The sequence below is a fragment of the Cucurbita moschata genome, unplaced genomic scaffold (assembly GCF_002738365.1).
Source record: "Cucurbita moschata cultivar Rifu unplaced genomic scaffold, Cmos_1.0 Cmo_Scf00021, whole genome shotgun sequence".
Lineage (NCBI taxonomy): Eukaryota > Viridiplantae > Streptophyta > Magnoliopsida > Cucurbitales > Cucurbitaceae > Cucurbita > Cucurbita moschata.
This window is the reverse complement of record NW_019268537.1, coordinates 3,847,824-3,872,665: the sequence shown is the minus strand read 5'-3', so window position 1 is coordinate 3,872,665 and position 24,842 is coordinate 3,847,824. Positions and strand designations below refer to the sequence as shown.

Here is a 24,842-nt window from a genome sequence, read left to right as displayed (position 1 = left end):
TTAGTAAAGCTTAAGCTATCTTGGAAAAACAAGCCACAAAGTGTATTGTAATGTAATGTAATGTAATGCAACTTGGGAGTCAAGTCAAACCTTCTTTCCTTTCTTGCGTTGCACGGAGAAGCATCCAAGTTTCCTCTTTTCAAGTAATTCAACCTGAAACTTCCTTGGAAATTTCGTCTGTCTCCATATTCGAGCAAAGCAACACCCTGTGAGAATACTATTTGTAACTCAAAAGCCTATAGAACAAGAATTGAAATGGTCTCTCTCAATGTTGAATTCGCACTGTGAATAATAAAATCCGTTTAATTCAAAGAAAACCGAGGTTGATGATGCGTTGAGCATCTTTAGAATGGTCCAGATTCTCCAACAAAGGGATAAAGAAATGCCAAAACTTGAACCAGGGTTTCTCTTAGTTTTAATTCCTAGACTTCTTTTTCGAGGACTTCGATGAAGACCTGGATTGATTGGAGCCTGTGTTTTGGTTGGTCGCTTTCGAACTCGTTGCTTGGTTGGATTTCGAGTCTGCATTGTTGGAACTGCCTCCAGAGACACCAGAGTCGTGTTTTTCTCTAGCCACTGCACCTTGGGAACCTCTCACCTGGGCAGCTCTCTTGTCTTTTCGCTTGGGTCTATAGCTTGATCTCTCTCTCCTGGGAAGCCACCTTTCTGGATCAGGGGGGGGCCCTGGATTTGCAGGATCGAATCCTTTGGGATATCTTGGCTTTCTCTTCCTCTTTTTCTTTGATTTGGCCTTGCTTTTATCCACCATGTATGCATCAGAAGCTCCAAGATCGGCAGCACTTTCAACATGTTTTGCTCCGGAAGTCTTCTCCAGATTCTCCACATCAACCGTCTTCAAGCCTGGCAATGGCTTCAACTGCTTCTCATAAGTTTCTGCCTTCTTAATATCCACACGAGCAACCGTCTTGACCAATCCAGCCAATGCTTCTATACTTCCATGGGTCTTAACTAGCTCTTCGTATAACTTGGCCGCATCTTCTTCGCGGCCATGCCTCAACTTGAATGAAGCTGCTTCCTGCAATACAACATCAAGCTTGTTGTCTTCAGTCATGGCATTTGACCACCATTTGACCGCAGAGTCCAGCACGGCAATGGCTCCATCAACATCTCCAGCACGTTCTTTGAGAGACACAAGTGTAGCAACGGTGGCAGGCATGTGCTGAATATCCTGTATCTTAGAAAGGGACTCAAATGCAATATGAGGATGGCCCGCAGCAGCAGCAATCTGCGCTCTCGCTAGTAGAACCAACTTGGACTTGTCTGGGAAATTTTCAGCAAACTGACCCAAAATTTCTTCAGCTTTCCCAGCTTTATTCTCTCTGACTAATACAGCCGCTTGAAGAAGTAGAGGGGTCACACTGTTTGGAAACATATCAGCCAGCGTTGCAACCATTTCTCGAGCCTGGAACACATAAAAGTGGTCTTTCAAGCAGATGCAAGCCACAAAATTTTCGCACTATTGAATAATCAATATGCTGCTACAAGGAGATTTCTATTCCTCCCAATGAATATTTCATTTTAAATTTTTATGGATGCATAGAATTGCAGAAATGTAGAGTTCAAAAGATAATGCAGGATGTAAAATGACCTGATCCATTTTATTAGCATGGAGAAGGAGGAGGAGACGATTTGCATATATTGTCTCCCTTTGCTTTTGAGAAATCTTTGGTTCAAGCCCACGAGCAAGCCGGAAGTTTGGTGCATCTTTATCTTTTAGCTTATCAAGTTTTCTAAGGCCATCGGAAATATCTTTTGGACCTTTCAATGCTATAAGATTGTTCACTGCCACTGCAAGCGAAGATTCATCTGCCAAATCTCGATTAATGATGTCTCTGTAAGCATCAGAGGCTTCTGATGTGTGACCAAGAAGCTGAATAATGGATAAATTGGGATTACATGACTGAATACCTCAAGTTCTTAAAGAAAAGTAAAAACATTCATTTTTCAATGAAGATACCTGCTGCAAGTATGCAAGTTGGACAGCTATTGGGGCTAGCTCAATCTCAATATCTTCGTCAGGCAAATTCTCTTCCATGAGCGTTTCCTGGCCAATTCTGACAAAAGCATACAAAGTAGAATCACTTAAACGTTAGTTTTAAGGAAAACTGATCCTAAGGATAAATGGAGAATTTCAAGTAAAACAGAGATACGGACCAACCACTTAATTTTTTTTAATAATAAGGGACAATGTTACACGTTTGTAATTGATGCTATTCATTGAGCACCAAAATCTAGAGACTACTATTTTTATGAACTTATATGTGTGTGTAAACATATTACCTTCGAGCTGACAGTAACAACTGTTCTGCATCCGTATACTTGTTCACGTCAACTAAGGAACATGCAGTATTGTATGCCAACTCAAAGCTACTGGTAGCTTTCACCCTAAGAGCCTCCATGGCTCCTTGTACTTCAGAGGCCCGCCCAGCTGCAGTTAAAGCTGCAACATAATTTATTTCTAAAGAATCAATCTTTGATTTTGCGAGCTTCTGATAAGTGTCCACACAAGCATCCATTTTTCCTAAACGATACAAGATCTGGGATTCCAACAGCATCGTGGCTGAGTTTCTCTCTTGGTCTCTCAAGGAACCCAAAGCTTCATCTAACTTATTTTGCCTGTATAGGCAGTATGCCTGTTTTTGAAAAAGATTTGTAAAAGGAAATATAAACAGCACAAAATGAGTTAGTTGGTAGTGGCCGGGCACAATTATATTACCGCATGAATCTCGAGAAAGAAGATAAAAAGAATCGATCAAGTGTCGTTAAAGAGTAATTGAGGGGTTTATAGAATTTGATAGCGGAAACACCTTTACTGTGGCAAGGAAAAGAAACCAGGGCAAACACATATATACGAAAAGAAACAGTCGTTGAACAAAAGATATAAGTTTCATACTCCATTTACTGGTGAGTTCGTTTGAAATTCACATCAAACCAACAACTGCAATGTAGTCTACTAGAGGAATCATGAGAAATCTAATCAGTTTTATGCTTACACATTATTCTTTGCTGAATTTCAAGAGCTGCAAGCTAATCAATCCATAATGTTGAGCCCATCTAGAGTAAATAAGAAGACAATGTTGAATGAAGATCTTAATCTTATGTACTCAAGATATATCTTCACTGGTTAACTCATCTATGAGTGACGCGTAATTTCAAATTAATTTCATCTGAATACTTAACACTTCCAACAACATTAAGAAGGAGTTTTGCGGGATTGAAAACTCCTTCTCTACGCTCTAGTTACTCCCTTTAGTGGACTGGGTGATTTTTATTTTTCTCATAAATGAAAGAATACAAGAGCGTATAAAGAAATAAAGCCCACAAAATTTATGCATCCTTCTTGCATTTTAATTGATTAATACATTGTTGCATTTGTTCAATTAGTTATTAATTTCATTTTCTTTTGACTATTGTTTTCAGTTGCATCAAAGACTTACCCCTCTGAGGATCAAACCCTAAAATAAAACAATAATTTCCCTTTAAGCTCGATTCGTCCAATTTCCCTAAAATGTTCAATTCGTCCATTTTAAATAAGCAAGGAACAAAAAGAGAACAGAAATCTTAAAATCCTTTCTACCTTGAAGAAGCTAAAGTCAATGGTCCGAGAAGATTGAATCGCTGAAAGAGTATCATCAATTCTATCATCCTTGATCAAGGCTACGATTTTGCATCGAAGGGCGTCTTCGTCGCCAGGAGCAATTGACAAAACTATGAGATACAACAAATGCGAGTTACATGAAGGAAAAAACGGGAGAATTTGGCAAGTAAAGGGAAATGGAATAAAATGTTCGATTAAAAAAGAAAAACTAACTTTGATCTGCGACTTTGACGGCTTGTGAGAATTCAGATCGCTGGATATGTCTGTTCAGAGAAGTGAATTGATCTTCAATCGGTGGAGGCGGCTGAGAGGACGGAGATGGCTTCGGCTTGTCTTTGGATTTCGGAGCCATTTTCTTCCCAGCAAAGAGAAATCTCTGATTTTCTCGAAGACAGATAACTGAGGTTTTTGGTACCGATCTGACGCTTTGCATACAGCATTCAAAATGGGCCTAGAGGCCCGTATAGGCCCAAACTTCCGATCTCAAGGCCCGTCTTTCAAGCCCAAAATATCTTGGGCCGATCTGTCACTGAACTGGATTAAGGAAGGCGACAGCGGGGCTTAGCCAACGACACTCCGGTAAATAAATAGATTGAAATAAAAATAATTAGACGAATTAATAAAAATACTCATAAATTTTGTAATTTGTTTAAAAGTATCGTAAACTTTCAAATTATTGACCATCATTTACTTTTATAAAAAAAAAAATTATTATCGAAAATTGTTTATCAATATTTATCAATATTTTTAAATATTTAAAATTTTTTAAAGGTTTTTGTTTAGCTTTTAGAGATTTTCATTTCCAAAGTATTTTTTATTACCCTTCCAATTAAATAATATTTTATTAAAGTATTAACAAGTTTAAGAGTATGTTTCAGATCGTTCTAAAAAGTTCAATAATATTGTTTAAAAATATTCGACTTATATTAAAAAAAATAAAAAATCAATTGATTTAGTCATCTTAAGAGTTACATACGACTCGATTAGAAAAATCTTTTAAATTAACTCTAAAATTACATGTTGATTAAATTGGTGATCCAAACAATGGGTTAGATTCAACCCAACCAATAGGTCAAAAACGATAATTCATGCACCGACTTGAATTTTCAAAGATTCAACCCAATTCAAATCAATTTTTTTTATCGAACTCGAACATATATTTGAGTTGTCCAACTTGATTGAGTTTTCGGTTTATTTTTCGGAAATTCTTATAATTGTAAATTTTATATTTTGTATCTCAATATATAATTTTTTAATCAAATAAGAAAAAAAAAAGATTTTTTTTATTGATTTAAAATAATTATAAAATTATTAAATGAGATCTTAATTATTATTTTATCAACCTATTGAAACACAGGTTACTTAAACATTATCCACATCATTAAATATATTAATTTCTTTATGATGATATGATCACACGTTCATGCAACGATAATTTAATGCCAAATATTTATATATATGTTACAATTAACACAGTTTAGTATAATCCGTTCATCTTCTAAATATTAATAAAAGAAATAAAATTCATTAAATTAATGGAAATTCTCACAATTAAAACGAACATTCTTCTCTTACCCTTCAGGTTCGAGTTTCAAATTCTTTTACACCACATTTATTGTAATAATAATAATGATTATTATAATAATAATTTCATTGAAATTATTAATTAGAAGGCAATTTGGCATACTTGAGGAACTTCTCATCGGATTCAAGAATCTCCATGTTCTCCGGCTTGAGATGAACATAAACGTCAACTCCATCGCCGTCTTTCTTATCCATCAACACAAACAGGTTCTTGAAGATCAACGCCGGCGAGCTGATCCAGGCCGGTTTTCCCCATCCGAAGTCAGCGTCGTAAATCGGCATCCGGCACAGGCTAGTGAACGAGCAGGAAATCAGCTCGCCGGTGGAGAATTGCGCCGCCGCCTTCTTCATCGCCTCAAGGAACTTACTGCTTTCTTGAAGCCTTTCCAAATACGATTTGTCGATTTTGGCGATTTCATCTCTCGCCAGTTTCACTAAATCGTAACAGTAATCGTCGTTTAAAATGGTCTCCGACGGAACTGCGAATGTGGCTCTGTAATAGTTTCCGAATGCGTAATCCGGCACTGGTGGGTCCAGTCTTGATCGGATGTTCACGGCGTGGCAGACTAAGAATATCTTCTTCTCCGATTCCGAGCTTCCGTTCGCCGGATTGCTGTTAGAAGCCTGTAATAATAAGAAAACAGAGCATATAATTAGACCCTTTTCGTTTCACGATTGGAATTTGAAAGGGACTTTAAAAGCTTACGCCTTTAATGGCGGCGATAAAACGGCCGTAGAGGAAGGCGGACAAAGCCTCAACCCTTGAAGGTCGCCTCTGGTTTTCCATGGCGAAGTACTCTGCATATTGAGCTCGAATGGTTTCGATACTCGCTGCATCAATTTGGTACCGTTTCGCCACTCTTTGTCTGAAAATACTTGTCCTCGTGTTGTAAATCGGTGTTTTATTCGGCGGAAACAGCTCCGATGCTGATAAATGAGTTTCCAGCGCCTCTTTTTCCCCCCGGCAAACCGCCGCCCACCCATTAACGACAATAAAAAACGACAGAGCATCGCTGATCTTATGAGAAATACAAATCCCGACAGCGACGCCGCCGCATTCAAACACATTCAACTGAACCCCCATTGAAACATCATCAAGAGCATCCAATTCGAACGGAAGGAGTTTGTTTAGTTCAGTAGGAAACGCCGTGTTCATTACATCGGAGAGTCGGCAGTTGACTCTGGTTTCGATGAATGGGACGCCAGCATCATTACAGTCGATAAACAACTCGTCGTAGTTGACTCTGCCAGCGAGTGGGTAGTAATGGGACAACACGGTGGAGAGGGATTCTTTTAGATGGTTGGAGATTTCGGCGGCGGTGGCAGAGCCAGCGGAGTAGAAATAGATCATTGGGTTGTAGACATCGACGGTGACTTGGTCGAGAAAGGATAAACCGTAACGGCGGTGGTGGTCCGGCGTTGGGGAAGAGGGTTTGACCGTTTCTTTTGAAACAACTTCGATATCGACGGCCATGGCTATTTCTCCTATCGACTGAAACTCCGAATTGAGAAGAGAAAAACAGGGGAAGCGGTGGAAGATGAAGCTCTGCTTTGGATCCCAATTTATGGACAGCGAGTGCATGGAACTGAGTCAAAGTCAAATGGGGGAGATGACACGTCATCATACTAATACAATGCCAATACATAAATCTTTTTACCTTAGCTTTATTTAAAATTAATTTTTTTTTGTTGGACTATATTTAATTAAATTAAATTAAGTGACATATTATTACGTAATAATAAAGCCTTTAATTTGAGAAATAATTTAAAATTTTTAAAATTGGTTATTACGTTATATTATATATTTAATTTTGTTTTGTTTTGTTTATTTGTTCATTGAATGAGTGTACATATGGCGTTTTGTTTTCCCACTCACCAACATTTTTGTAAAATGATTGCCACCAAAGTCTAATTAAAAATTCCATTTTAAGAAATTTTAATTTCGTTACCCTCACGAATCACTTTCATTTTAATATATTAAATTCCATTATTATTTTTTAATATCCACATTTTGATGTTGACTAAATTAATAATACTAATAATATATATATATATATATATAATAATTTTTATAATGATATTTTAACTATTATCCACAAAATTTTTTAAAATAATGGATGTTGGTCTCAACAAGAAAATTGTAGTTAGAAAGTCAAATTTTAATAACTTGTACGTTTAAGTGTAAATTAATTAATTAATTTTTACGGTGTAGTATTCAAATATGAGCATATAAAAAAAAATAATAATAATAACAAATTTGTAATATAAATAAATATAAAAAAATAGAAAAGACGGATTTTAGTTTGAAAATGTCAAATTGGTATGTGATTTTTATTTTATTGCAATCTTCGCACCGTATCTTCAATAAGAAGAGTATTAATAAAAATAAATATTGCAACTTGTAGTAAGAAATAAAGTTTATTAATTATTTATTGGAGTGGACTTTTTAGGGCTTTAAACGTGATCACGGAGTGTTTAGAGTCTTTTCACAACTATTTTCCTTTTCCTTCTTTTTTTAAAAAAATTAAATTACATATATTTATAAATGTACACGGGTTGAGATTGAAAAAAATCTTTCAGACCAATCCCAAATTTCGAGTTGGTTCGGTTGATGATTTGAGTCATCCGAATAGAGTACACAACTCTACATAACCCACTACATAACCCTATTCTGCCTGTGCAGATGGGGCACCTTTTTTTATTATCATCTACCACCCTTTCTTTCCTCCCGACTATTCATGCGCGAGGATCGTTGTATGTATGCTCGACTTCGGTTGTCGATGTTGTAGGTAGGAGTACATCATGGCAGGATCAGTCACCGTGGCAAATCAACCCTCCTCCAAGAAGAATTGTGTTATGCCCTCGATTGTCAAGTTGTTTTTGTTTTATTATTTTAAATTTTTTTATTTATCTATAATACAAGTTACATTAATAACTAAAGTCACGTACACTTAAAATATTAAACATTTACAAGTCATAATTTATCATTCGGTTACATATGTTAAATATTTTTTTTATTTATTTTTAAATATGTTAGGGTTGAGTTGAGTTGTATCTCTATTTTTAATCGGGTTGATTCGACCAAAAAAATATCGACCCAACCCCAAAAAAAAGGTTTGAGTTGGGTAGTCTAGATTGATCAGATTATCCCGTAAACAATGCTTAAATGAGCTCATCCAAATAACAATTTGACATGTTTTCTACCGAGCCTCAACGTATTACTACATCAATTCAATATTTTAATATCTCATAATTACACTTTAGCTACAAGCTTGACTCAAATACCTCGGAAAATTAGCCCTTATTATCGTAAAATTCCTCAAAATCTCGTAAATAAACCATATAATAAAAGAAAATATGAATTCAATCATAAATCGAATTGAAAAATAGACGAATATAGGTCAACGGGAGCAAAATCACACCCATTATTGAAAATGTTTAATACTTAGAAAAAAAAATATTGAGAGTGGAACATATGAATTAGAACATTGTCAATCCTTTTAATTTTTTTTATGAGTTAATTAAATGATTTAATTTATTATTAGCTGTAATTGAGTATGTATTTATATAAGTTTGTGGTAGGGGGAGACATTTCCAATTCAAAATCCCAACAATATTTATTATATTTTTACTGACAGATAATCCATTTGACCTTAATTATAAAATGTGAATGTTTTTTTTAGTACAATGTCATTTTCCTTCCCAAAGACTATAATTAATAATAATACTAATTAAGAATAATGCGAGGTTAGCATTTTAATTAATTAATTAACCTTATTGTTAGGAGTTGACTTAACGAAAATGAAGCATAACCCGATCCATCTTTCTTAAATAAGAAGACATATTAGCTTCAGAAACTAATTTTAATTAATATAATTTTTAATTTAAAATAAAAATAAATTAGTGTTATAATATTTATTTTTATTTTTATTTTTTTTAGTTTTGTAAGCTTAGGTGTTTTGTTATCTATAAAAAAATATTTAGAAAAACAAAGGCAAAATTTAAAAATTTAAAAATCTTAATTTTATTTTTTAAATTTGACCTATAATTAAAGTATGTGTTTAAAAGGTGAAAATTTACCCTAAAAAATTGCGAAAAAAGTAATATAATTTTAAAAAATAAAATAAAACAAATTAATTCTCAGTTTCGTGTTCGATCAAATGTGGACCGAAAATGTAACACTCACGCTTACCACTGGCAGATATTATCTTATTTAGATTTTTTCTTTCGAGTTTTTCGTCAAAGTTTTTAAAACGCGTCTGCTAGAGAGACGATTACACACTCTTATAAATGGTGTTTTTATTCTCCCGAATCTCATAGAAAAATACCTCATTTGTCAAGTAATTGTCATAAGTTGTAAATATGACCATGAATTATGCAAAATGAACGGGAAATATGAATTATGACAAAAAAACAAAAAATCCGATCGAAAAATATGAATCGATTTTAATGAACAAGAGTATTATTTTAAAGATTAAAAGATAATTACACGGAAAGTTTTAGGGATATAAATAACTAGAATATGAATGGTATTTATATATCTCGTTTTAGGTAATAATTAATTTGGTAAAAAAAAAAAAATCTTTGGATGGAATGAACTAGTTTTATGAGCATTTTTTAACGTGGTACTAATCTACCTATGCTTAAAAAGATAAACCCTAGACTAATAATACGATAACTTCAATAATCTAATTGTTGAATCAGTTAAGACTTATAATAATTATTATAAGAAAAAAAATAAGTGTTTCTTAAAATATTGTTCTCTTCGTTCATGTATTGGATCTTATCAAAGAAAAATAATGCATTTAATAAATGATTGTTTTTACCGAAAATTCTTATAGAGTTTTGAAATGTAATCACTATAAGAGTTACTGAAAATAATGATCCACATAAAAGAGATGCATCACCCAATACCATCATACTTACGTGCATCATTAACCAATGAGATTGGAGAGCCGGAACTAATAGTGGGGATTGTGTTTTTTTTCGGTTTTTTTTAATTTAAAAGTATTTTTAAAATTCTTAAAAAAAAAATTATAGGGTATTTTAATGTAATTGTTTTAAAATGGAAGGGCATTTTTTGAATTTTTTTAAGCTAAATCGTATTTTTAAACAAAAATATTAATTTCCCTCCAAAATTAATAAGATTCAAGGATATTATTAAAATTTTAAAAAATTTAAGATTTTTTTTTTTTTTTGTTAATAGAGAAATGCTAATTTCAAAAAAATATTTTATTAAGCAAAAAAACAAGTAACTCCCACGGCTCAGATTTATGGAGCAATCTAGAATGAAGGGAAGGTCCAGGAGAATCTAGAAGGAAGAAGAGAGGTTCCAGTTCTTTCTTCCGTCTCCAGAGACTCCTCCTAACTCCTTTTATAGCACGTTCATGGCGGATTTCTCTTCACTCGAAGCATTCTACGAAATCTTCATTCCTATTACTCGATCCAACTCGTTCCGAAGCTGCAAATTATCTCTACAGCCACAGATTCGTTCATAATCCAGAGGTTTCGCTTAAATGGCTCAAGCTGTGTCGAATCTGACTCGATTCGTCTCCTTCACGCCTGGGAGAGTCTCTAATGATCCGAAGAAGCTTAAAGGATTTGCTCGTAGAAGTTGCATTAAAGCTATGGCGGGGGATGGCAGAGATAATCTCGATCATCTGCAGAAAATTTCTAGGAAGGAACAACGAACGACTCAGCCACCAAAGAAACGAGTCGCTCCTGTTGCTCCTGTTGGTAATTAATCCGACCTTGCTGCTAGTTGTTGGAATGTTTTCCATTCCTCTTCTTTTCGTTGAATTTTGTTAATCGCTCGTGTTTGTTTTTCTAGGGCTTTGGGATCGATTTCCGACGGCGAGAACAGTGCAGCAAATGATGGAAACAATGGAGAGGATTATGGATGATCCATTTGCTTACTCCGGGGCATGGCCGTCACCGCCATTTTCGAGCGATGGAGCGGGGTACAGCAGGGGAAGAACTCCATGGGAGATTAAGGAAGGGGAAAATGAGTACAAGATGAGGTTCGACATGCCAGGTATGACGAAGGATGATGTGAAGGTGTGGGTGGAGGAGAAAATGCTGGTTGTGAAGGCTGAGAAGGTGAAGAAGACCAGTTCAGAAAATGGGAAGGTGGGAGGAGAAGAAGAAGAAGAAGAAGGAGATTGGTCTGCTAAGAGCTATGGAAGATACAGTAGCAGAATTGCATTGCCTGAGAATGTTCAATTTGAGCAGATCAAAGCAGAGGTAAAAGATGGGGTTTTGTACATAACAATACCGAAGGCTGTTGTAACGAGTAAAATTGTAGATATCAATGTTCAGTGAAGAGTCCGGAGTAGTCCTCAAGAGTAGTTGTAGTTATGTAAACAGCCATGAAGTTGAAGTTCTTGCAATTTCTTCGTGGCTTTTGTAATCTATTCAACAAAGCTTGGTTACAGCGTTTGGGATTTTTTGTGGAATAACAAACCGCTTTAATTTTGAGAGAATTGGTTCATCAGAATGTTGAACATTGGAAAGGAAGACGAAAAAAAAATTGATATCAATCTGGTGGAGAAGGCAGATGGTTTCTTCTGTTCTTGTCTGAATTGAATATCAGTAGCTGGAACTTCATTCCAGAAGTAGTGTTCTTGCTTGCCAGAGGATCAAGCTCGGCATGAAAAGCCATGTAAGAGTTTTTAATGAATCTTTAATCTCTATCTGTGGCCTAGTTAAGTAGTAGAGCCAATACTCATGCATGAACAAGACCCTCAATGGACGTCCTAAAGAAGGCAACTTTCACCATTTCACAACAATATAATGAGACCCAAGTTTCTGTTTGGACAGATAACTTGTAAGGAATTGATCTTTTCTCATTGAATTAGTCTGTTAATTATATGCTTGAGATCACAGATATCCAATTCCATAATTGAATCAGAATGCATCAGGATTCTGTAGAACAAGCACTCCTAAGGATGTCTCAGTGTCCTGAGATTGTCCGAGCGCAAGACCGGCCATCACTGATATCAACTGTTCCACTGCGACACCTAAAAGCTTTTTTCTTAAACTACTTTGATTGAAACTGCCCCATCTGTATTGTGTTTAGTTATTTAGTAGAAAGTTGAAGTTTATTACATTGTTCAAATGATAGTGCTCGAGGAATCGTACAAAGCAATGCTGTTTTTCTACTTGCAATCTCTTGAATTTGAACAGATGACAGTAGCAGAGAATCAAGTTTGCAGCATAAATTGTATTGCCAATTGAAGGCCAACACATTGGATCATGCTTCTTTCTTCTTATGGATCACAACATGTAATCTGGTATTAAAATACTCACATCTGGTTGAAACAGTGGCAGGCTTTCGATATAAAGGTAGAAATGTATTAGATTTTCCTTGGTAAGAGTTTCCGAGTCGACAATGTCGGTGTCGCTTGTAAGAACCCACAGGTCCCTGGCGCTCAACCTATTTAGACAGTTACGGCAGAAGGGACAGGAACGCGACCTCAGACTCCTGCAGACAAGATTACAACAGACAGAACTCCTGTTGTTAGCTGATAATAAGAAAGTTTGAGGCTGAGAAGGAAGAAAAATTGTTAGTACCAGTCCTGAAAGCAGCTGAGGCACATCGAATGGCCACAATTTGGCAACACAACATCTCTGCAGTTTTCCATGCATATCCCACACTCCTCATCCCTCTGAAGATCGTCATTAGATAGCCCCTTCTGATCTTCTGTTCTCTTCCTAGAAGAAGTCTCTTCTTTTGACTTGAGGTGCCCACTTCGAAGTTGCCTAAGTGAAGGGTATATCACAGCTGCCATGGTTTCATTGTTAATGAATTTGATCTGTCTGTCTCTGGAAAAAGTAAAAGTTAGGAGGGAAGTGCAGACCATAGAACTCCTTGAGGGTGGCTTTTCTTTCTCGTGGCGATGCCAACGGTTGGTGTCCATCGACGTACACCTGCATACTTGAGTAAACATTGAGAGGGCTTTAGATTTCATTGAGTAGCTTTAGAATTCAGGTTGTGAATATGCTGCAAGAGTTGAGGGAAGCACCTTGTACAAGAGTATGTGGAAAAGGCCCAAGAAACTTGGAAGAGGATCTGTGCAACTGAAATCCATCCATTCAATCCAATGAAGAAAAAAGAGAGCAAATGGGCTGTATTGCAATCTCATTTGAATGCAAAATCCACCGTAATCTCTCGAGAACATAGCTGCCCTACAAATGCAGAGAAGTCGTAATTCAAGTAGTGGAACAACAGGCCTCGGGTATCAGAAGTTAAGAACCATGAAGATCTTTTGGGTTCTGGAACATAAAGTAGGGTGTGTGTGGCAAGCTTACTGATTCTAGATGTGTACCAGCCTCAGCCTAAGTCCACAATATTGTCCTTGTGGGATCTTTTTTTTTGGGCTTCCCCTTAAAGTTTTAACACTTAACACGTATCTGTTAGGGAGAGTTTTTTTACACCCTTATAAGAAATGTTTCTTTCCCCTTTCCTATGGGATCTCACAACCTACCTCATTAGAGGCCTAACATCTTCATTGGCACCGACCCTGATACCATTTGTAACAGAGAGGAACGAAGCACGACCCCTGTGTAAGGATGACACACACAAATTGAGAATTGGTCCAATTTTTATTTAAATTGGGGGATCTCACATCAGCTGAAGAAGGTAAGAAAGAAAAGTGTGGAAATCTCTCCTTAACGAGGAAGTCCAAAAAGAAAAGTTTAGAGAAGACAATATCTGTTAGCCTGACGTGGGATTGTGAAATTCATTCTTTATAAGGATATGAAAACTTCTCCCGAAAGCTCTAAAGGGAAAGTCTAAAGAACACAATATCTACTAACAGTGGATTTGAACATATTTACTCACGGGATTGAAAATAGGAATGATATGCAGAGAATAGAACCCCCAGTAGAAGATCTTACAAGGCATTTGCACGTCGTATATCAGCTTCAACAGCCTTGACAGATTCTTTAAACGAGTTCCTTTTGGGCTGTTGTTGCCACATTCTTTCTCCTTCCAACTTGACAGAACAGAGCAGCAGCCAGATGATGTTGAGAAAAGAAGAGATATATTTGTGGAAAGGCCGTGTCCAGACATCTAAAAAATGAGGGAAAGAAGGAGATGTGGGTAAAACCTTGCTTTGATTTCAAACTTCAAACCTTCGACACTTTAAGACAAGAAAAGGATACCTTGTGTTTAGTGTTTATCCATTGTTTCTTAGTCGGGGATTGCATTGTTTCCAAGTCAGACCTTCCTTCCTTCCTTAGAATACCCAAAACCCAATAACTAAGCATGTTAACAATCAAGATAAGCATTAAACCCTATTGATTGCTGCAAATTTAATGCTGCGTGCTTCTTACCCAACTTTGATCGCGCCGCTTCATTCCGCCCATCGTCTGTCCCTCACGAATTCTGATATCGGCATTTCTGTCTCTCTCCGATGGGTTCCTCCATGTTCGTTCATCGGAGCTTAGACAGAGATTGGCAGAAAAATGTAAGGATCCGGACGATTAGGTCACCTCCCTTCTTCAGCCCGAGGCCGTTTCATTTAGAGGCTCTCAAGGTTGCTTTGGACCAAGGCCCATTAGCAAGTTTTCAATCAAAATTATTTTTTTTTTTTTAAATAATTTAATTTTGACCCCGAAATTTGTTATGGTATCAACGTAGATTATAAATTTTCAATTTCGTTAACTTGACGCCCTCATTCAAAATTTTCTATAATATTGATTAAAAAAATTACACAAATTTTATAAATAAATTAGTTTAAACTAGCATCCTATTTTGTATTTTTTAATATTTTAAAAGTTCCAATAATACTTTTAAACTTAACAAACAAAATATATATATATATATTCTTATTTTTTTTAAATAGTTATTTTTTAAGTTTTAAAAATTTTAAGGATATTTGTTAGACGAACACGCCTCTCCACAGCATTTTTTGAACATAAGTTTTCATGGCTTTACTTTTGGCTCCCGATCTCGCACCAGTCTTTTTTTTTTTGTTTATAAACTCAGGATTATTCCTAAATTAGCCGTGAGACTTTCATCATCCAACAGTATTGATATATTTTTTTTAAATTTTTTTTAAAAAATTTAAGGGATTTTAAATATATTTTTTTAAAAGTTTAAGTGTATTATCGAATTTTTTTTAAAGAAAATACAATAAATTTTTATTAATTCAATATTTATTTTATTAGAATAAAATTTTACACTAAAATAAGTTTAATCAACATTTATAATTTTTCTTTTTTTTTTGTAAATTCAACTTTTTGGTCTCTAAAAATTTATAATTTTCTATTATAAATGCGTTTTATAATTTTTTTAATAAATATCTTTTATAAATTAAATATTTATGATAATGCAGCATCTATATTAGTGTCATATAATATATTTTTTTTCGTGGGCCCTTGTTTTTACTTTTAAGATTTTATTTACGATTTCCACTCAATTTTATCATTAATATATTGACCCGATCGTTAAAGCTACGTATCCAAAACCTTTCAAAAACAACATTAATGAATTAATTTTTTTTACCACGAGTGTACGGACCGAAATAATTTACCTACCTTCTAAATACTAACTTCTTAAATTTACCTTAGTTGTAAATATTCTCATCCAAATTGAAAGAAAACTGTGTTTTTTTTTAATCTCTTTTTAAAAGTTCAAAATTTTTAGATATTTTTCGTATAGTGCTAAACGAGCTAAAAATCTATTAGTATTGAAGTATTATAAATGATGCTATCAGAGCTAGACAACGGATGATATGTCAGCCAAGATGCTGCTAATTGTGAAGAGAGTAGTTTGTGACCCTTACATTACTCTAAGAGAAGTGGCGACCCTAAAGTGGCACCCATCCAGCCACACGAAAGCCTAGACGAGTGCCATGATGCGACCGAAGAGAAAGCCTAGACGAGTGCCATGATGCGACCGAAGAGAACGGTGCATCACCTAACACACCACACACAGTTGACATTGAAGACAAGTCAAGGCATAAGCAAGATAGAGACACCAAATAAACAAGAGTTCAAAGATAGGCTTGTTGAAGGGTCAAGTTGAGTCTTGAAAGTTGGGGTTTCGAAAGGAATTGGGCATGTGGTTATGAAGTTAAGTCCATCCATATGAAATATGAATACTCGTCGAATTTGGTGTCAATCAGACACCAGACGGACGCTCCATGACACTGTATGACCGTACGTCAAAATCATGTCTATGCGTGAAGGATTGAAAATGACTCAAAATGTGCTACATGGGAGGCATGGTGTTAGCTTTCCACCACCTCTAGGTTTTATGGCCTAATCGAGCTATCTTGTTGCACATGCATGTGTCACAGTGAGGGCGAGAGTGTCAAGACGAGTGTCTCAGACGACTTTCTTTGAAATGAGTTTTTCAATGACAGTATCGGGCGACATGGGTGTGTCGATGTTGCACCCCGACCCACATGTTAAAGGTTGAAATATCTACCTGCTATCCAGTACGGTATCTGTAAATGACATGACGTAGGCACAGGAGGGGTAATGCCTCGATGAAACCCGGATGGATGGATGTTCGGGATGTCTCGATGGAATAAGCGACACGTGTGGTCGAACAAGCTTGGATTCTATACAAGCGATGTTCAGTAGGCGAAGACAAACCTCGCCTAAAGTTCGATAAAGCCACAAAGTCGGGGTCAAAAGTATATATAGGGCTTAATTCCCTTAAGGCTAGTCGTGAGCGTGTCAAGATTACGACAACACATAATTGAAAAAGCATGACCGTATTACCGTGACACCAAGGAAAATGAAACACTTCTTGTAAAAGTAGAAATCTGTTACTAATAGACACGTTTAAAAATAAATTATTAAAGTAGTTCAGTCTCAAATTACATAATGGATTAAAGTGGAGAAAGCAGTCTCACAAAAACACAAAGAGTCCATGATTCCTTGACCATTTCATGGAACTAGATTTGGTCACTTAAGAGGAACCAGACCCAACACGAATCCCTATATCCCTGTATCCATTCTTTTCAAAGCTCAAGAAGCTGAAAACAAGCTATCCCAAGTGGAGAACAAAGAGATAATTTGTTCATAAACTAAAAGCAAAAGGTAATCAAAGCCACAGAATATATTGATCACTTCATTGTTTTTAAATTTCTTGCATGGCTATGGCTCTGATGATGCCTATCAAGATCTTGTCAATGTAGTGCACCATCATTGTCAAATTGTCCACTTCTCTTTAGCCTTTACTTTCTAAAAGTATATGCTTTTTCGCTCTCCTAATACCCAACTCCATGTTCTTCACAATTGCATGTGGCTTTGAATGGCCCTGTCCATTTCAAATGAAGCCAAATGGTTTGAAATTTGGTTCTTTTCCGATAAATATTGGGCTCGAGCTTGAACTGCACTCCTTCCCAGAAAGAAAAAGGGGGCGAAAAAAGATGATTCCGAAGGCCAAAATCAACGCCAGAACTTGATAGTGAAACTCAGCTCACTCACTGTTGTTGTGTGATGCAAATCACTGATAAAAATTTGTGGGTTTCTTCATTCTGTTTGTTCTTCAAATGGGTTTTCTTCGTTTTTTGGCTTTGATTCTTCTCGTCGTTTCTTCTGTTCATTGTCAAGTTAAAGGTATGTTCTTTCTTCTCTCTCTCTGTGTTCTTCATCGGAACAAATTTCAGATGAACAACCCTCGTTTTCGCATTTTCAAATCAAATGATGCTTTGAAATGAATACCCATTTCGTTTTAAAGTGAAACCCATTATACTGATTTGTGTAATTCCTCCACCAAAAAACAGAGTTTATCAGTATAGACTGTGGAGCGACGAAGAACTACACCGACCCAGTTACAGGGCTGGTATGGATTTCCGACGCCGGAATCATGAACGCCGGCAGGTCATCGCCGGTGGAAAACCCAAATGGAAACTCGATGCAGTATCAAACACGGCGGGATTTCCCAATCGACAATAAGAAGTACTGTTACAGTTTGAAAACAGAGGAGAGAAGAAGGTATTTGGTTCGAGCAAGTTTTCAGTATGGGAGTTTGAAGAATGAAGAAACGTACCCTAAATTTCAGCTGTATTTGGATGCAACTAAGTGGTCGACTGTTACCATTTTTGATGCTTCGAGAGTGTATGTGAAGGAGATGATCATTAGGGCACCCTCTGATTCCTTCGATGTGTGCATATGCTGTGCTACTACTGGCTCTCCATTCATATCCACTCTTGAGCTGCGCCCTTTTAACCTTTCAATGTATGCAACGGATTTTGAAGATCATTTCTTCTTGGAAGTTGCTGCTAGAGTGAATTTTGGTGCTCTGACCAAGGACGTGATAAGGTAAGGTACTTGATAGGTTCGATGTGTTGAGGGAGTCCCACAGTTTAGGGAATGATCATGGATTTATAAGTAAGGAATACGTCTTCACTGGTATGAGGCCTTTGGGGAAGCTCAAAGCAAAGCCATGAGAGCTTACGCTCAAAGTGGACAATATCATACCATTGTGGAGAGTAGTTATTCATAACACAATGCCTGATGGTTTGAGCTGTTCGATTACTTATTTGGTACTTACTCTGTTTTTCTTAGGTACCCAGATGATCCATATGACAGAATTTGGGATTCAGATCTTGAGAAGAGGCAAAATTATCTTGTGGGGGTGGCTCCGGGGACAGAAAGAATAAGAACTTCGAAGAACATTAATGTAATGACAAGGGAATATCCGCCTGTTAAGGTGATGCAAACTGCAGTTCTTGGCACAAAAGGAGTGCTTAGTTACAGGTTGAATTTGGATGATTTTCCTGCCAATGCCAGGGCGTATGCATATTTTGCTGAAATTGAAGATTTGGGTTGGAACGAGACTCGGAAGTTCAAATTAGAGGAACCTAACGTTCCAGACTCGAGCAATGCAGTGGTGAACATTGAAGAGAATGCCAATGGGACGTATACTCTTTACGAACCCAGTTATATGAACGTGACTCTGAGTTTTGTGCTTTCGTTTTCGTTTGTCAAGACTCGAGATTCAACTCGAGGACCGGTTTTGAATGCATTGGAAATTAGTAGATATGTTGAGATTGCTGCCAAGACTGATAGGCGAGATGGTAGGTTCTTCATCTCGACATCTTGTTATGAAGATTAACGATATCCTGAAACCTGTTGTTCGTGACAGATTATAAATGTTCTCTATTGTCGATTGATTAGTGTTTTCTGTCTCGATTGGTAGAGTCAGTCGTGAATGCCTTCCATAACATGTCAGCAGAGAACGTTCGGACAAACGAAGGCGATCCTTGCATTCCAACAAGCTGGGAATGGGTGACTTGTACTGCCACGCAACCGCCGAGAATAACTAAAATGTAACTTTTTTCGACTCTTCAATGGCTCTATTTTAAGCTTTTTTCGAGCTTCAAACCATGCCTTTCGGGTATGTAGAATCCGAGTCTTCAAGCCCTTTGGTAACGATTAACGTATGCCTATCCTTTCACTTCTTATGCAGTAAGCTCTCCGGGAAGAACGTCGAGGGTGGCATTCCACCAGAGATCAATACTATGGATGGATTAATGGAATTGTAAGTCCAACTTGATTTAAGCAAAGCACCGTTTTCGCTTCATAACGAATCTCCGTTGCAATTCATTGTCGTGTCCTCCTTTTCTTCAGGTGGTTGGATGGAAATTCCCTTGTGGGGCCACTGCCTGACTTGAGTAATCTAATAAACTTGAAGATTTTGTAAGCTCTCGAGGCTATCCGCAATTTTCGGTTCTTGAAACAAGAGAGTATGTTTCGTCATGACTTAACGATATGTTGTTCGACCATGCAGACATCTAGAGAATAACAAATTGACAGGGACGTTACCGTCCTACCTGGGTAGTTTGCCCAACTTACAGGAACTGTACGTAACGATCTCTTAACTCTGCACGCTTTATGTCGAATAGGTTGAATGTAAAAGTTTTTGGTTATTGTTTCTCTCATAAATAGGTTGCCATATTGATCAACTCAACTGTGAATCATGTGGCAGTTATATTCAAAACAATACCTTTTCGGGTGCAATACCTCCAGAATTATTGGCAAAGAAACTCGTCTTTAAGTAAGTACTCCAACTGATACTTTAGTATATTTGCTCATCGCTAATAGATATTGTCTGCTTTAGAACATTACGTATCGCTGCAGCCTCACGGTTTTAAAACGCGTCTTCTAGAGAAGGGTTTTCACACCCTTGTACGGAATGTTTTATTCTCCTCTCCAACCGATGTGAGATCTCACAGCTTTTCTAAGGACAAAGAGTGATGAACATCATGAATGAGTTTCAACCTTAGGAATCGGGGCTGTGAGATTTCTCATCGGTTGGAGAGGGAAACGAAGCATTCCTTATAAGGGGTGTGGAAACCTCTCCTTAGTAGACGCGTTTTGAAACCTTGAGGGGAAGCCCAAAGATGACGATATCTGGTAATGGTAGGCTTGGGATGTTACAAATGGTATCAGAGCCAGTCATCGGGTGGTGTGCTAGTGAGGATGTTGGGCCACCAAGGGGGTGGATTGTGAGATCCTACGTCGGTTGGAGAGGGGAACAAAGCATTTCTTATAAGGATGTGGAAACCTCTCCCTAGCAGACGCGTTTTAAAACCTTGAGGGGAAGCCCGAAAAGGGAAAGCCCAAAAAGGACAATATCCACTGATGGTAGGCTTGGGATGTTACAAATGATATCAGAGCCAGTCATCGGACGGTGTGCCCCCGAGGACATTGGGCCCCCAAGGGGGTAGATTGTGAGATCCTACATCAGTTGGAGAGGGGAACGAAGCATTCCTTATAAGGATGTGGACACCTCTCCCTAGCAAACGCGTTTTAAAACCTTGAGAGGAAGCCCGAAAAGGGAAAGCCCAAAGAGACAATATCTGTTAATGGTAGGCTTGGGATGTTACAAATGATATCAGAGCCAGTCATTGGGTGGTGTGCTAGCGAGGACGTTGGGCACCCAAGGGGGTGGATTGTAAGATCCCACATCGGTTGGAGAGGGGAATGAAACATTCCTCATAAAGATGTGGAAACCTCTCCCTAGCAGACGCGTTTTAAAACCTTGAAGGAAAGTCCGAAAGGGAAAGCCCAAGGACAACAATATCTACTAGTGGTGAGCTTAGACTGTTACATCCCGAGTCCTAGCTCCATGCATGAGCGTGTTTTTCTTAGTAGAAATGAAATCAACTAATCCTTATTCCTTGCATGAAGTATATCTAGATTGAACATAGAAAGATATGACAAAATAGTTCACATGTTCATGGCTGCTTGATGTGTTTTAACAAGAACGACAGGCACGAGACACGACTAGGAGTCTCGACGTGTTTGTTTTATGTCTTTATGATTGTATCTTGCAGGTACGATGGTAACTTGGGGCTGCATAAAAGTCGACGATTCAATATGCAATCTAAGCTTATTATAGGAGTTTCCCTGGGAGCGTTTGTGCTCCTGATTATGCTACTTATAGGAAGTTTGCTGTTACTCCGCAAGCTTCAAAGAACGGCGCCTTACCAGAAAAAAGGTTCCCGCTCGAAACCTGCTTAACATTTCTCGTATAGCACGACTTTTATTTTCTGAATTCTCTCTCGTCTTGTGGACCTTAGGTGGTTCGCTGCAAACCAGCACTAAGCGCTCTTCTGCCTACTCGATCGGCAAGGGCGATGAAGGCATGGCCTATTATTTATCTCTCTCTGAGCTCGAAGAAGCGACGAATAACTTCTCGAAGAAAATTGGTAAAGGCAGCTTTGGATCAGTCTATTATGGGAAGATGAGCGACGGCAAGGAAGTGGCAGTTAAAATCATGGCCGAGTCGTCTACACATGGGAATCGACAATTTGCGACCGAGGTAGGTCGTTGGTCTAGAGAGAACTATGTACTCTTTAGCTAACAGTATACTGACCGTGTTAAATATCGACAGGTTGCCCTCTTATCGAGAATTCATCACCGAAATTTGGTCCCTTTGATCGGCTACTGCGAAGAAGAACATCAACGGATTCTGGTTTATGAATATATGCATAATGGAACGTTACGAGATCACTTATACGGTTTGCTCGTCTGTCCAGGCTTAAGAAGTTTTCGTTTTCAATGTCGTTCTCTACTAATCATTTATCGGCAGGTTCTACGACTCAAAAGCACTTGAACTGGCTGGCTCGCCTGCACATTGCAGAAGATGCAGCTAAAGGTTCATCCTAGTGATAAACTGTGTTCTTTTTTATTGAATTTCAGGACTCCATCTTCAAGCTTTTTCTGTAAATGAATTGATCGTTTTCAGGGCTCGAGTATTTGCACACGGGATGCAGCCCAAGTATCATTCATCGAGATGTAAAAACTAGCAACATACTCCTCGACATCAATATGAGGGCAAAAGTTTCCGACTTTGGACTCTCGAGGCAAGCCGAGGAAGATTTGACTCATGTATCAAGCGTTGCTCGAGGAACCGTAGGCTACTTGGATCCTGAGTATGTTGAATTTTATTGTTTTTCCATAACGTATTCCACCCCGTCCCCTCGCACCTGCTCACAAGCATGACCATGAGCATGTGAAAATAACAGGTACTATGCTTCTCAACAACTTACCGAAAAGAGCGACGTCTATAGCTTCGGGGTGGTGCTGCTAGAACTGATCTCTGGGAAGAAACCTGTCTCACCAGAAGACTATGGCAGTGAATTGAACATTGTTCACTGGGTATGTAAGTTCTTCCCTTCTAACTCGATCTATTATCATATGTAATAGTCCCACCGCTAGCAGATATTGTCCTTATTGGGTTTTCTCTCTCAGACTTCCCTTTAAGGTTTTAAAACGCGTCTATTATGGAGAGGGTCTAGCCCTACTCGAACTAATACTTCACACCGTCTAGTGATTGGCTCTGATACCATTTGTAACAGTTCCACCGCTAGCCGTTAGTAGATGTTGTTTTCTCTGGGCTTTTCCTTTTGGACTTCCCTTCAAGGTTTTAAAATATGTTTACTATGGAGAGAGTCTAGCCCTACTCCAACCAATGTCTCACACGGTCTGGTGATTGGCTCTGATACCATTTGTAACAATCCCACCACAAACAGATATTGTTCTCTTTGGACTTTCTCTTTCGAACTTCCTTTCAAGGTTTTAAAATGTGTCTATGGAGAGGGTCTAGCCAACTCCCACTAATGTCTCGCACCGTCTGGTGATTGACTCTGATACCATTTGTCACAGTTCCACCGTTAGCAAATATTGTCCTCTTTAGACTTTCCCTTTCGGATTTCCCGCCCTACACCAACCAATGATTGGTTCTGATACTATTTGTAACAGTCCCACCACTTGCAGATATTACACGCGTTTTAAAATTCAAAGAGGGCAATCTTTGCCAGCGGTGAGTTTGAGCTGTTACATCATAGTTCTCGAGTCTTGACACAATTGATTGGTTTATACAGGCGAGGTCCTTGGTCCATAAAGGGGACGTGACGAGCGTCGTGGATCCATTTTTAGAAGGAAACGTGAAAATAGAATCAGTGTGGCGAATTGCTGAAGTAGCCATACAGTGTGTGCAGCAGCATGGAGCTTCCAGGCCAAGGATGCAGGAAGTCATCTTGGCCATACAAGATGCAATCAAGATTGAACATGGTAATGAAGGAAACCAGAAGCAATCTTCAGGCTGTTCAAGAGCACAATCATCTCGAAAAACTTTGCTGACGAGCTTTCTCGAGATCGAGAGCCCCGACAGTTCCATCCTTCCCTCTGCAAGGTAAGGCCCCGACGTCACCGACATGATTTTCAGGTAATATACGATAAAAACGATACCGATACTGATACCGTGGCTAATATTGTTCGGTAGGAACAACACTGACGACACCAAGTTGAAACCTACACATGAAAAACAATGAACAATTGTGAGGAACTCAAAAGACAGAATTTTGAGCCATTTCTTGAAATGAATTAGAACTTTGTTTTTTTAATATGATTTTTTATTATTTATGTTTATTATTTTTCTCTTCTTAATTCTTTTTATAAATAATTTGCTTGAAAATTATTATTAATATCGGGGACAAAATCAACGTGAAACATATTATTTATAATATACTTATTAATGAATACAGATTAAATTAAAATTTAATTGGTTGAAGTTATTTTAATAATTTAATTAACCCTACAAATAAATTTATTAACAATGTGATTAATCTAATAAAATTGTTAAAAGTAATTATGAGAATTATAAAAAAGATTAATTATTTATATAACATCATGATAATATTCGTATCTTATTTATGTTATTTTGAATAAATTTAATTCGTAATTGATTTTAATTTACAAAACTATTATGATGAATTGTTTCATTACAATAAATTAAAATCTTTTAACAAATTCAGCCCCAATAAATTTTTAATTAATTTAAAATTACAACTCCATTTTAGAATCTAGTGAATTTGTTTTTATTGATTTTTTCTCTCTCCAAAGATTCTCAAAGATAATAGTATTTTTTTTTAATTGTTGACGTGGATTATTCTAAATATTAAATATAAGTTATAGTATAAATATAAAATTTATATTTATATTTCTTATTTTAAATTTATGGTATTTTATTACTTTTATTGATAAATTTATTAATACTATAAATTTTATTTTAGTATTATATTTTTTAATTTATTGTTATAATTTTTCAACCCTTTTAAAAGATTGTATTAACTAAAAACTATGATTTTAGACTCTAAAATATACC

The 24,842-nt window shown here is 37.0% G+C and overlaps 5 protein-coding genes across 7 annotated transcripts; 2 read left to right on the top strand and 3 right to left on the bottom strand.

Moving 5' to 3' along the window:
• Nucleotides 1-246: 246 nt before the first annotated feature.
• LOC111458544 (signal recognition particle subunit SRP72-like) lies at nucleotides 247-4,014 on the bottom strand. The gene is made up of 6 exons (XM_023101284.1): nucleotides 3,833-4,014; nucleotides 3,599-3,729; nucleotides 2,302-2,654; nucleotides 1,979-2,075; nucleotides 1,610-1,891; nucleotides 247-1,423 (listed from the first exon to the last, which is right to left on the bottom strand). The coding sequence occupies exons 1-6, from the start codon at nucleotides 3,969-3,971 to the stop codon at nucleotides 416-418; spliced, it is 2,010 nt and encodes a 669-aa protein (XP_022957052.1). The 5' UTR covers nucleotides 3,972-4,014; the 3' UTR covers nucleotides 247-415.
• A 1,114-nt stretch (nucleotides 4,015-5,128) lies between these two features.
• On the bottom strand, nucleotides 5,129-6,756 carry LOC111458272 (vinorine synthase-like). The gene is made up of 2 exons (XM_023100809.1): nucleotides 5,910-6,756; nucleotides 5,129-5,827 (listed from the first exon to the last, which is right to left on the bottom strand). The coding sequence occupies exons 1-2, from the start codon at nucleotides 6,675-6,677 to the stop codon at nucleotides 5,282-5,284; spliced, it is 1,314 nt and encodes a 437-aa protein (XP_022956577.1). The 5' UTR covers nucleotides 6,678-6,756; the 3' UTR covers nucleotides 5,129-5,281.
• Nucleotides 6,757-10,455: 3,699 nt separating this feature from the next.
• LOC111458276 (small heat shock protein, chloroplastic-like) lies at nucleotides 10,456-11,696 on the top strand. The gene is made up of 2 exons (XM_023100814.1): nucleotides 10,456-10,939; nucleotides 11,034-11,696. Exons 1-2 carry the CDS (start codon nucleotides 10,720-10,722, stop codon nucleotides 11,522-11,524), a joined length of 711 nt encoding a protein of 236 aa, XP_022956582.1. The 5' UTR covers nucleotides 10,456-10,719; the 3' UTR covers nucleotides 11,525-11,696.
• A 331-nt stretch (nucleotides 11,697-12,027) lies between these two features.
• LOC111458275 lies at nucleotides 12,028-14,697 on the bottom strand. Of its 3 annotated transcripts, XM_023100811.1 has the most exons (7): nucleotides 14,540-14,697; nucleotides 14,369-14,441; nucleotides 14,102-14,276; nucleotides 13,228-13,390; nucleotides 13,063-13,132; nucleotides 12,776-12,986; nucleotides 12,028-12,686 (listed from the first exon to the last, which is right to left on the bottom strand). In XM_023100811.1, exons 3-7 carry the CDS (start codon nucleotides 14,182-14,184, stop codon nucleotides 12,479-12,481), a joined length of 735 nt encoding a protein of 244 aa, XP_022956579.1. In that variant the 5' UTR covers nucleotides 14,185-14,276; nucleotides 14,369-14,441; nucleotides 14,540-14,697; the 3' UTR covers nucleotides 12,028-12,478. The 3 variants fall into 3 exon arrangements, with proteins under 3 accessions (XP_022956579.1, XP_022956581.1, XP_022956580.1); XM_023100813.1 differs by lacking the exon at nucleotides 14,540-14,697 and having other exon boundaries at nucleotides 14,369-14,456; XM_023100812.1 differs by lacking the exon at nucleotides 14,540-14,697 and having other exon boundaries at nucleotides 14,102-14,464.
• A 2,366-nt stretch (nucleotides 14,698-17,063) lies between these two features.
• Nucleotides 17,064-24,081, top strand: LOC111458271 (probable LRR receptor-like serine/threonine-protein kinase At1g67720). Its single transcript, XM_023100808.1, is given in 16 exon segments — nucleotides 17,064-17,681; nucleotides 17,684-17,782; nucleotides 17,950-18,487; nucleotides 18,734-19,245; nucleotides 19,368-19,497; nucleotides 19,638-19,709; nucleotides 19,799-19,867; nucleotides 19,959-20,030; nucleotides 20,157-20,225; nucleotides 21,508-21,671; nucleotides 21,754-21,995; nucleotides 22,068-22,194; nucleotides 22,266-22,331; nucleotides 22,422-22,608; nucleotides 22,702-22,834; nucleotides 23,560-24,081. Coding segments are annotated over 16 exon segments (2,814 nt in total). The 5' UTR covers nucleotides 17,064-17,662; the 3' UTR covers nucleotides 23,875-24,081.
• The last annotated feature ends 761 nt before the right edge of the window (nucleotides 24,082-24,842 follow it).